General features: G+C 43.1%; 1 protein-coding gene across 1 annotated transcript in view; it reads right to left on the bottom strand.

The window, feature by feature from the left end:
• Positions 1 to 1250: 1250 nt before the first annotated feature.
• Positions 1251 to 12030, bottom strand: part of EFCAB5 (EF-hand calcium binding domain 5) — a 39063-nt gene continuing 28283 nt past the window's right edge. Inside the window, 10 exon segments of the mRNA XM_068415952.1 lie at positions 1251 to 1307; positions 1510 to 1615; positions 1617 to 1740; positions 2302 to 2555; positions 3375 to 3478; positions 4712 to 4864; positions 5597 to 5825; positions 6553 to 6725; positions 7607 to 7896; positions 11271 to 11427. Coding sequence (XP_068272053.1) covers positions 1251 to 1307; positions 1510 to 1615; positions 1617 to 1740; positions 2302 to 2555; positions 3375 to 3478; positions 4712 to 4864; positions 5597 to 5825; positions 6553 to 6725; positions 7607 to 7896; positions 11271 to 11427 — 1647 coding nt within the window.

Below are 12030 nucleotides of genomic sequence, written 5' to 3' on the forward strand. Positions count from 1 at the left end.
TTTTATTATAATTTCTTTGTATTGTGGTAGGTCCTCTGTTGTATAAAGTGCTCTGCTATATTTTAATGCTAATTATTTGATAATTAAAAATGTAAAGAGAAAAGTGCTTTTTTTCCAAGCTCGGATTTGATTTAAGACTAATAACCTTCAAAGCTCTTTTAGTAAAGGTCACCACAGAATCATACCATTAAAGGTTGCTGTGTCGATAGTGTAGGTTGTTTTGTGCTCTGTTCTGTGTTACAGCACACGTATATGAAACATACGGGCACTATCCAACATACACCATGTGTGAACACTGATGTTCATTTTATAGGAATTCCTGTAACTGTGAGTTATACCTGTACTCACACCACTGATCTGACGCTGCGCTCTCAGAGTAAGTTCCATCCTGGGAAACTAACCTGTTGTAGCATGCCAGCAGTTTGCTAAAGCAGTATACTTTTAGTTACATCTACGTCCCTAACTGGAGGAAGACTGGATGCTCTAGGCCTGCTTCGCCCTTTCCAGTGAATTAGTTTCATATATATGAGGAAAACACATGAAAAGGAACTATGACTGCCTTAAGTGTTCACTGTTCATCAGTAGGCAGGGTACCGTTGATAAATATCCCCAGCTAAATTAACAAGTCTTGTCCACATTTGATTTTTAACAGGCCTCTTGGTCTGACATTAGATCATCAAGGGAGAGATCTCAACAAGAGCAACAGTCATTTCTCTTGCAGAGATATTACAAATAATAATAGCCTCTTGACTGCTCTGGCACCAAAAAAGCTCACATTCTTAAAGGAAAGAAACACAGACTGAAACTCAGCTCCTGTGTATGGCCAGTGAGTATGTTAAGTACCTGGCAGATGGTGTTTACGAAGAGGAGGGCTCACGCTGTCCTCCCACGATCATGTTGCTGTTTGGAGCTGGATCAGTCCCTTGGGCAGGGTATGGAGGTCTGAGCTAGATTTACGTGCCAAAAGAACCATCTTTCTTAATGTATTTATCTGAGGGTTTACAATGAGATCACTTGTTCTGTTAGGTTTCAAAGCTGATCTCCCTTTTCCTTAAGGCAGTGAATTTTGATTCTAAATTTAACAGGTTGACTTTTATTGACCAAAAAACCTGCAGATATTTAGGACCCCTTATCTGTTTAATCTATTGTGAAATCAAAGTTAATTTCTGAAGTAAGGACCTTAAAAGCACTCAGCTGAAGGGTGCCACTGACCCTGTTCCATTGCTGAGCTGTGTCTGGTAATCTCACAATTAGTTTGTGATATTTACCAGTGAAAATATCTCCTGAATCAGATTGTCATCAAGTTTCTGCAATGCAGAGAACAAAAAGAGTCAGGTGGCAGCGAAGAACTTAAGAGCAGGTTACAGAGTTAAAGATGGCTAAGTCAAGCATATAGGAAATCTGTAGGTCATTAATTATTTCACTCCCAATTCACCCTTGGCAAATTCTACTGCATCTTCTTGGGGGAGGAAGAACGGAAAACAAAGTCTCAGCATTTTGAAGTCTCACCAGTATGCACTGACTCCAGTTCTCACTCTTCTCTGAGCCCTTCCAGTTTGGATGGAAAAGCAACAGCACGGCCTTTACTATGTTACGTACCAGAGCTGGCGGTTCTGCATTAGCTCTTTATTTCAGCAAAGCTCCCAGCATCGAGTTTCTGGACGCAGTCGTGCAGGTCCTTCAGCAGGAACCGGTAGAACAGAATCCCTGCATGCTTCAGATGTGCCACGTGTTCTGCCTCTGGAATCAAAAGCAAATCTTTCAAGAAGTTGCTCAGAAACATCTGCTGCTTAAGACATGTTATTGACTGAAAGGCTTTGCTTTCTTTATGATTAATTCTTTGCCTCCTTGACCGATTGATTTGTATACAGCCCAAGTATCCTATGAAACACTTAAAAATGTGTATGTTGCTTGAGAAGGAGACAAAACTTGCCTCAGGGGCAAGCAGAGGTCCTGAGACCATGAAGGGTTCAGGCATGCAGGTAATTCTGTAACTGTGACATTCGAATTCTTTTGATCGTAGTTGGGGCAGTCCTGAGGAGGACATGCTAGATCCCTGAAGGCAACAAAGCACCTTGCTTCACACCTTTGATTTCAGTGGGACTTGGGCACAAAATACCCTGTGAACCAGAATCAAAATCTAAACATTCTGATAACTGTTTAACTGTACTTTGCTAAGCTTACGTGTACCAAAGCTTTGTATTTGTCTTTCCACACTTGTAGGAAATATACTTTAGATGTGGTTTTACTGAGATTCCTAATTTCACCCCTAAAAAAAACTATCTTGGCTATGCACAATACCTAGTACATAGGTTGGTTCTGTGTCCTCTGAAGACATCTTCAGTATCTCAGAGCAGGCAGCTTGAACCAGCTTTAGCATTTTCTGCAGGTCTTTGAGTTCATGAGGTGGTAATTTCTGGTGGTCTCCGACATTGATATCAAATATCCCAAGAGCTTGTCCTGATAGGTCACGGAGAGGTGCTGCAATGTGCTGGTCTCCACAGATATGAGTACGAATGACCTCTGAACTGTCTAAGCACTTAAACAGGTAACCTCTGAAATGAGAGCAAAGAGAGGAAAATGTACTAGAGTTTACCATTCTGGTGTCTCTTGGTAATTTTTTTAGCATATTTTAGTAAGATGCCATTCATGTCTTGTTGTTAAAACAAAGGTATTACTTTACTAAATCAATGTTTATTTCCTTGACCTGAAATGTGCACAGTTTTACGTATCATTCAAGCCATATACAAAACGGACAAAATAGCATTGAGGAACACAGTATTGCTTAGCCAAAGTAATTGCTGAAAATCATAAGAATTTAACAAACCTTGCTTTAAAAAGTTTCCTGTTTATAACCACGTTGACAATTGTTCTATTGAGTTTTATAAAAAGTAAAAACATCTGCTGGAACAGCAAATGGCTGTTCAACCAACTTTGACAACAAGGATGATATGCTTAAAAGACAAGTCTGTGAGGATCTTGGCAGTGGAAGGAAACAGATAGTTGAAGGAAATGAGACTAATATGGCCAGGAAAAAAGACAGATTACTCTAAAGAGCAAAATGGTTCAGTGCAGGCTCTAGTCCTGCAAACCTTTCACAGCAGATGTAGAGCTTGCTTGGCAGCTCAGCTGGTAAGCATTACATCAGAAGGTAAGTTTTTACAGGCCTAAACTCAAAGAGACAATACTCCTCACCCCTTTATAATTCAGTCTCACATGCATATGCACTAGAAGCCTTGACCGTGAGAGAGCTACAGCCAGACACCCTTGCAGGGTTGCATTACCACGGGCTTTATGTAACGTGGATCATGCCTGATGCAGGCTGGAGTCTAGCACCAGCGGGGACTAGGTTGGTTGCAGGTGCTGGAGCCTACCTGAAGAGGTTTTCTTGCCTGAGGAGAAGAACAGGAGAGGAATGAATTTCTTTTTGTCCTGTATTATCTGTAGTAATCATCTTGCGCAGAGCGTAGTCCCATGTCTGCCAGAGAGAAAAGGGAAGTTTAGCTGCATCCAAGAAAGGAACAGCCTTTCTGAAGCTTGGAGAGGAAGGAAATTGTTTATTTCTTAAAGGAAACCCCTATGTACATTCAAGTGCAATGGGATGGTTTAAAGACATCTCCCAAAAATGCTTGGGTTTATTCCCCGAGTGTATGGCTCAAGATGCATGAAAACGTGCCCTGGACCTCCCTCTGCGAAACTATTTAATCCATCCCCAGGCTCCACACTGAGGAACACCCACAGGCCAAGAAGAGGTTTCCCTTCTTTTTCCCATCCTCTTGCAGTCCTCTTTCTCATGTCATGTTTGTGTCAGTGGCCTTGACACGTGAAAAGCACAGAGGGGAGCTAATGACCTGGCTATCAGGCAGCTAACAAGGGAACAGTGCAGAGCCTGGAATGACAACAGAAAGCTGCCAAAATAAACCATGCTTATCAGAGGAAGCAGCTGAATTATGGCTACAGCAGATGTCATATAGACTTTGTGATGACACAGGATCAGTCGTAAATATTGCATACACTTTTCATATTCTTAACTCACTTGTACGTGAAGTGACAAGCTTCCCAGGGCCCGAGTGCCTGCTGAACAACTGGAATATGATCTGCAGGGAGGGGGGCTGCCTTTACAAGCTAGCTGACTGGGACCAGTCACTTCCTGAGTTGTATTTACATCTTGGCTGCTGACATTAGTTCAGAATAAAGAGCTAATACATTAGCTAGGACATTCTTGTGTCCTATAAAATAGCATAATTTTGACACACACAGAATCTCCACAGAAAAGCAGTCCCCTTTGTGGAGGTCCCAAACAGCAAAGCTTTAACAGTGACTCGCAGTGTTGGCTACCTTACAGATGGATGGGTGGACGGATGCATGGGTGTGGGGTTTTGCTCTATTGGTTGCTATGCAGCTGTGAGCATTGAAGTAGGAGAATATTCCCTTTTCCCACGGAGAAGGGGCTATGCTAGCAGTGCTGTTGAATTGTTTTACATGGAGGATGAAAAGAATGAAGAGTGGCCTCCTTTATGGAGGGAACCTTCCCTCTCTACCTTTGTAGCCCTTTTGTTGCACAGGCAGGCACAAGAATCTCAGGCAGGCTTCAGTTTTTATGCTAAAACCACTGGGAAATCACAGGCAGCTAGAAATGGCAGGTCCTCACTGAAGTAGCCTTGTCAGCCCCTGGCTATTACAGGTCTTTTCACCGCAGTAATCAGCATACCTTGCCTTCGTGGGGCTCCACCAGGTACGTAGTAATAGTGTGGATGCTGGGTGCCCTGGGATACAACCAGTCCAGAGCAGTAACAGTGATCTGTAGAACATTTTCCAGTGTGCGGATATGGTGGTAGGCTTTGCTGAACGCATGAGAAACTCCCTGTGAAAGCAGAATCCTTTCAAATGAGCCAGACAGTTCCACATGATTTGGGGAAAAAAACTGGGGAAACGTTCATGCAGCAAAATGAAGCAAAATGGTTGTAACACGTTACTTTAATCAGAACTTGTAAAGCTGAAAAGTGGCTGTGAAATGTCCCTTATCAAATCAGGCTCTAAAGCTTATGAGTACCCGGGTCACAGCCGAGTCCTAAACTAGACAAAGTTGTTTTTCAGTGGCGATAGCCAAACTGCCTGGTAATGTTGGCTTGCTGCGCTCCCTGCTGCCCAGATGATGCATCCACAATGACGCTTCTAAAGAGCATCCCAAAAAAAGCCGGACTGCTGTTGCTTATAGTTAGTCCACCACGCAAAAGTAAGGTTTCATGCTCTTTATAGAAACAAACACAACTATGAGGTTCAGAGCTTCAGGAAATAAAAGCTACGATCTTGGGTTTTGCACAGAAGTGCAATTAATTTACTAGTCAGGAGAAGATTAAATAAACTATTGATGAAGTGATACCTCATAATCAATTACAGATAAGATGCTAATCAGTAGCATATTGATAAGGTGTTCTGCTCACACCACTTTCACCGTATACAGTAAAAAGGGGCCCACAGTTCTTTTCTCAGTTGTACATCTTACATTTACTCAGAACAAACATGTAAAATTCATGTTGTCCCTACACTGTTTTTTGAAGAGCGGTCTAACAAACTGCCTTCTGATGGTGCCCACCTGATAGAAACTGATCTCATGGGTCAGAAAGATGGTTTTCTCACTCTGGTCCCGAAGAGTGTCAAGTCCTAGAATTCCAAAGACTTTCCAGCGAGCATCGTGCAATGGCAGTACCAGGAGGGAACCTTTTCTCTCCTCCACTGGGCGGTCATAGTTCCAGAAGTGGATATTTCCATCGAGCTGAACTCTTGGAACATGGATTGGCTTTCCCTCTTCAAGAGCTGCAAAGCTGAACAATAAACTCAGGAGGAGGTTTGTTAAAAGTAGCAGAAAACCTTTAGCAAAGCAACAAATACTGCAGCTTTGATCTCCCACTGCTTTTTGGCATCAGAGAAGGAAGGTGTTGGCTCCTTACTCTGACCACACCCAGAAATACCACATTTACCACTTGCATCCCAAAGGCAGTTGTAATAAATAAGGAACTTTTCATCCTTAGGACATTTTAAAAACATCAACTAATGAATGTAATGAAAGGGAATACAGAAGCAAGCAACAGTTACATTTAACAGGCTAGAAGCAGCAATATTTAAAGAAAGAGACAAATATGTCTCATAGCTTTTGGAAAGAAGAAGTAAAGAGGCAAGAAAGCTGTTTATAGTGTAAACACTAGGGAAGGAAAGGCATTGTGGATGTAAACTGGTGTAAGGGAATTAATTTTTAAAGAAGAAAACGTAGGCCCAATAGAATAGGCTTTTGCTAAAGGATGAGTTTTATTAGACCGTGAGCTAATCTCACCAAGGAAAGGAGTGAAATCCCAAACAGAGCAGTTCTAAGTAGACCATGCAAAGTATAAGGGCATGTGTATGATAATAAATCATTCCACAACAGTCCCTGAGGGGATTTCCTCTCCAGAGTACTCTATCAACTTCTGTTTCCAGCACTCCGAACACTGCCTGGTACCCCTACATTCCAAATATTTTTGAGGAGAAGGAACAGTTATTTGCAGTTTTTCTTACCTTACTCCTTTCATGTCTCTGTAAAGTACCTGTTCTAGAACATATGGAGCATCATCTGCATTACATGCCACATAGCGTAGGAGAAACTCTCCCCGCTCTGGTGAGAGCTGGTTCTCTTCCAAAAGGGCAATATATGCACTGATCTTCTTGTTATCCCCATGGGCTTTTGCATCCTAGCAACCAAATGTTTCCCATTACATTATGTATATTAGCCGTTGGCCATTACACTTATTTCATGTACTTAGCACTTGTCTCATTTTTGCTGAGATGCTGTTCTGGGTCACTGCTTCTGTATGTCGTGCACCAACTGCGTGACACGTATGTGTCTGTGCTGTGATCATGTCTGACCGGTATGCTCTGTTACAAGCAAAAACACTTCGTATTTTGATTGACAAGGAAAATGGATTTCTTTTTTCCTGCTGCTAAGGGGGAGCGGTTTGTATAAAAATAATCCCTAGATATAACCTGTGCCTAAGCAAAGCTCCTATGGATTTCTTGTCCAATAGAAGATTCCTTTGGAAAAATCAGACAAACAAGTGCCAGAGTTGCTACATTTACAAACCTAAATATTGTAAGAACACCACAGCTGCTATGAGAGAAGTTTTGCTTTGAGGAGGTCTTTAATGGTGAGGACAAACATGTAAAGTTGCAGCTGCCAAGTTAAAAATTAAACTATATCTCCACTACAAATTAACCATCTTTGTCCCAAACTGAGTCTGGTGTGTCTCGTTTCAGAAGCTCCAAAACTAGAACTATGAGTTTCCAGTTTTGATATGAGTCGGCCATTCAAAAAGTGAGACACAAGTATCCATGAAATGCATTCTGTATTGGCAGAGCATGGATGAGAATTCTTGTATTGCAGATACGAGCTGTGACTCTTTCTGTGCATAACCATGGGCTCTCCTGAGCATCAGCTAAGTGCAGAAAAGCACAAGGAAACCAGCCTCAGACCAGCTTCCCATGATACCTGCAAGTTCCACTCAAATGCATCAGGGTTTGAAGCCGGGGTCACAATCCCAACACAAATGATTCTCATGCTCCCTGGGATGCATACCTGGGAGAGGGCCTTAAACACTGCTTTGCAAACCGGTTCCACGCTTGTTCCGCTGGTCTTAGCTGCTTGCTGGATATTGTGCAGCCATTTCCTCCTGGCTAAGCCTTGCAGGCACTCCCTGTGACTTCGTTTCACACTTGTGGTCAGAAATTCCACCAAGTTATCAATAGCTTCATCCTCATCACCAGTGAACTCGGAAGCAACTAACTCAAGGAAAGTCTGGAATGCCTTTGGGGATAGCTTCCCCACTCTGGTGAGATGTGGGTAACGGGAGCAAAGGTGTTTCTTTGCTAGTAGAAGAAACAGAAAATAAAACAGGGACAGTCTATTTCAATAAAATGTTCTGCTTTTCTTGTGCAAAATATGAATCAAGCCCTAAACTGGCTTTGGGTGGAGTGCTCCAGTACATTATTCTGGGTTTCTTCCAGCTATCTATCTCTTAAATGTAACTTGTCATCATGACTGGTAATCTCCAGCTTCAAGACTGGATGCACCTTTTCCTCTAGATGCCCAGTTTCTCACCTACTGAGAAAGAAACCTGCAAGGCATTGCTCCTGTGCCCCTTTTGTACCTCTGCAACATACCGAAACAATAAAGGTCAATCGAAAATAGGAAAGCTGCTTGGAGTTATCAAAAATCAGAGGTATCCACATCAGAACCAAATTTTATGAACACTTGAGGGGCTGCTGGGACTGGGCTGCAGGTAAGCATTCTGCATACAGTAATAGTAGTTGAGACCTTACAGAAAAACTATTCATCAATGCCATTAAAAATGTGAGGGCCAGAGTCTACAGATGATTTCACAGATCACTCATATTCCTGGGTTTTCCATTAGATAACATACTTGCAGACATTATATTTTTCTTTTGAAGCCCTCCAAAGTAACTACCATTCTTAATTACCCTTCTTTAGGTGCCTGTGATGAATTATTGAAATAACATTTGTATTGTGCTAAATCTCATAAACAAAGAACAAAGAAAACGAAAGCTCTGTTGAAGTCATGCAGAGGTCGGGTGCTCTGGCATCACCTGTACTGCACCAAGAGATGTAGAGGTGGAGCAAAAGGAGCAAGAGAGGTTTTGTAAAAAATATGGGGATAGAAGAATAAATTAGTGTGAAAAACATCTACAACAATGAAGTGCTGCCTGTTAGCTCCCAGGGGAGTGAAAGAGTAAAGACAACTGCAGGGAGGCTGTTCCTTCCCATCTTCCACAAGGCCAGGGAGTGGAGCCATGCCCCAGTCCCCTTTTTCGTGTCCCAGAGACTGCAGCTGAGCTGGACCACATACAGGCAAATAAGCTGCAGTAGAAGGGTCTGGCAGAGTTTCCTTTTGCTTGGAGGAAGGAAGAATGAGGAATGCCACAAGGGTCAAATTGTGATCCTCAAGAACTGCTTTCCCATATCTACTCAGTCTGGTTCACAAACTTCCAATCTGCCCAGAGGTCCTGAAGACAAATGGGACTCATCTCAGACTTGTAACCCCAACGGCCTGAGCATGAAAATGTACATTTACCCCAGACGTTTCTATTCAGATGTTACCTCAGTCAGTAGCCAGCCTAGCAGAGGAGTTCAGCCCCTGTGCCAGTTCTCGCCAGCCCCGAGGCTGCTGCTCACCCCCCGGCTCTGGGCTCACGGGGGTGCTCTTGCACAGCCTTTCCAAGCCGCAGGCAGCTTCCCGGCGGTGGAAACCCGGGGTTCCCCGGCTGCTCTGCCCAGGCTGGGCTTGCCTGATCGTGCTCCTGGCCGTGCCTCTCCAGAGCACTGCCATGACTAACACTGTCATCATTTTTTCTGCATCCTGATTTCAAAACCTGTGGGACCCGAAGAAGTAAAGACAAGGAAAGCGTGATTTGTCAAGTCGCTTCCGACTAGCGAGCTAGGCAAGCAAAGATACGTAGGTCGAAGTGTGACTTTGCTGTTAAGCAGGGAGTATTTTGTGATCAATACATACAGTGGGCCATAAGGAACAGTGTAATAGAAAATGCTTTGATTAATGATGCACAGGAACAGGCAGGAGCTGCCCTGATTGCATCCCAGTGCACCCAAGACACAGATGTTTATGGGAGCTGAGAGCCTCCTCGGTGCCCCGCAGAAGTCAGGGGGCATTTTATCGCTGATTTTAGCTATAGAAGTAGCAAGTACTAACTGGCCCAAATCATGGTGGAGCTGACTGTTAATGCTGTCTTATCCTGCCCATCATCTAAAGAACATTCTGGTTTTTTTAATTTAATTTCTGATTTTCTGGCAGAAGTAGGATGGAGAATTATTTGATGGTATAAAAATGTTTGGATTTTCACCTCCACTTTTTCCTCTCTTTGAAGAAAGAGATGAAGAAAGAAATACATGTGAAGTAGAGCATGGCATGACCAGTACCTTCATTACTGAGCCAGAGCATAACGAATTATTTTCCCCATTATATCTGTAATGTTACGCTTTTCACTTACAAGGAAAATCAAATAATTCTACCCGCTTTTCACTCTGTGTTTTCATCCAGGAGTAGTGCAATGCCTGTGAACCCTTCCCCCAAACCTGCTTGTTCCACGATGTCTTTGAGAGATTAGGTTGAAGCTGCTAGGAATAGTTTTATATTGCTTGTAGGTGGTATTGATTTTGCTATGCTATCTTTCTATTTATTTGTCCTTTGGTTTATGAGCCCTTCATGGAAGGGACTATGTCCTTCTATATTTCTGTAGTGTGTTCTGGCACACTTTGAATACAGGAGAGCTGTAAACTGCCAGTTTCTTCTGGGGCTGTGCAGCCTGGAGCCCATTAACTGTAGCACGTAGGTGTGCTCCCCACCCCACCAGCTGCCTCAAGTGAGCTAAAGAATAAAGAGATTTCAGCTGTGGCCAAAATGAGCCATTTTCAGTAACGTGTGGCAGAACAAGCAACATGAAGATACGTGTGGAGACGAATAAACAGTCCTCTCCACCCAAGCACACATGCAGACATGTTCTTAATTGCTAATAGAATATTTCAGAGCACCTAATGCCCACATGTTAATACGTATGAGGCTGCCAGCCAGCTCCAGGTGAACCTGCAGCACTTCTGTCTGACCCAGGTCTACTCTGTCAAGGACCAAATTTGGTAAGTTTATTTGGAGAAATGAACCAACAGAGAAGAGAGACTCGAAGTTGCTATCTAATTCATGAGAGCTGTGCAACAGTGTGGATTACTAAAGGCTATTTGAGCCCCCTAAGGAGAGCTGGTGCTCTCTCCTGTGAGATGTGTTCCTGCAGATAGCACAGTAAAAAGTGTCTATTAAAAATAGCTCGATAACACAGACAGGCTAGACTGAAAGTGCAAAACGTCCTCAGGCTTTATGTGTGTTTCTCACTGCCAAATCACAAGTATGCATTGCATGTTACAGCTGAAGTAATTTTTCAGCACATCACAATAGTGATCACAATGTCATGAAAGCATTGGGCTACCTCCCTAACTGGGAATCTGTCACAGAGGACTCTCACACAGGAGGAGGATGGAGCTATGCGTTAACAAGTAGGTCTGGATAACTGTTCCTTTTCGTTTTATACACCATACATATGACCACTTGCAAAAACAAAAAATGACTGGTGCTTGCCAACAAATTCATTAGCACTGTTGTTGAATGGTTCAAGGCCTACTGTGTTGATGTTGTTCTCTAAGAGCAGAGCTGTTTCCTTACCCTTCCTCAAGGCCTCTTTTTCTGTCCCATCCTTGAATGTGCTTAGAACAGCATCCACCTCTTCCAGGTCCAGAAACCCAGATGCATTGCTGTCCCACTTTTCGAAAAGTGCCTCCAGAAGCAGTTTCCGTTGGGCCAAGCAAGAGATGCGGTGAACCTACAATGGAAGAGCAGATGGTCTTTGGTAACTCCTGAACAGTGATGCTCAGTGTCTACACAAGTATGGAAACTGCAGTGGTATGCTGATCACAGAATTCCTATGGGCCAGGCCAAATCTGTACACACACAGCTCAGACCTGGAGATGAATCATTAAACCTGGGAGATATTTGGAAACACTAAACACAGACGATGATAATTTAGTTTTACCAGGCAGAATCAGCACTGCAGAGGGTTATTTCCCAGTGAACCAACAAAGCCTGTGCTGGATCTAAGGTGAGATCACCTCGGGTAAGTGCAAGTTTCTCAGAATACAAATGTCTTCCCAGCAAGACCTAACTACAGCCTTGTTAGTAACACCCAAAGATGTGACAGTTTGTATTTCTGTGCATTGTTATTTTGCTGGTGCTGCCCTGAAGTGTGTGGGCTCCAAGCAAATGCATGTACAATTTGTCCTTTAAACCCTGTCTTTGCACAGCATAGAGTGATAAATGGCTGCAGTGGAATTCTCTCAAGGGCCAAAATACTGGCAGTGTGCGTTGTCTTCAGCGTGAGGACAGTAGAGCCGTCAGATCTAATATCTCATCCAAATTAGGTCAGCAG

This window comes from Nyctibius grandis, chromosome 18 (assembly GCF_013368605.1).
Source record: "Nyctibius grandis isolate bNycGra1 chromosome 18, bNycGra1.pri, whole genome shotgun sequence".
Lineage (NCBI taxonomy): Eukaryota > Metazoa > Chordata > Aves > Nyctibiiformes > Nyctibiidae > Nyctibius > Nyctibius grandis.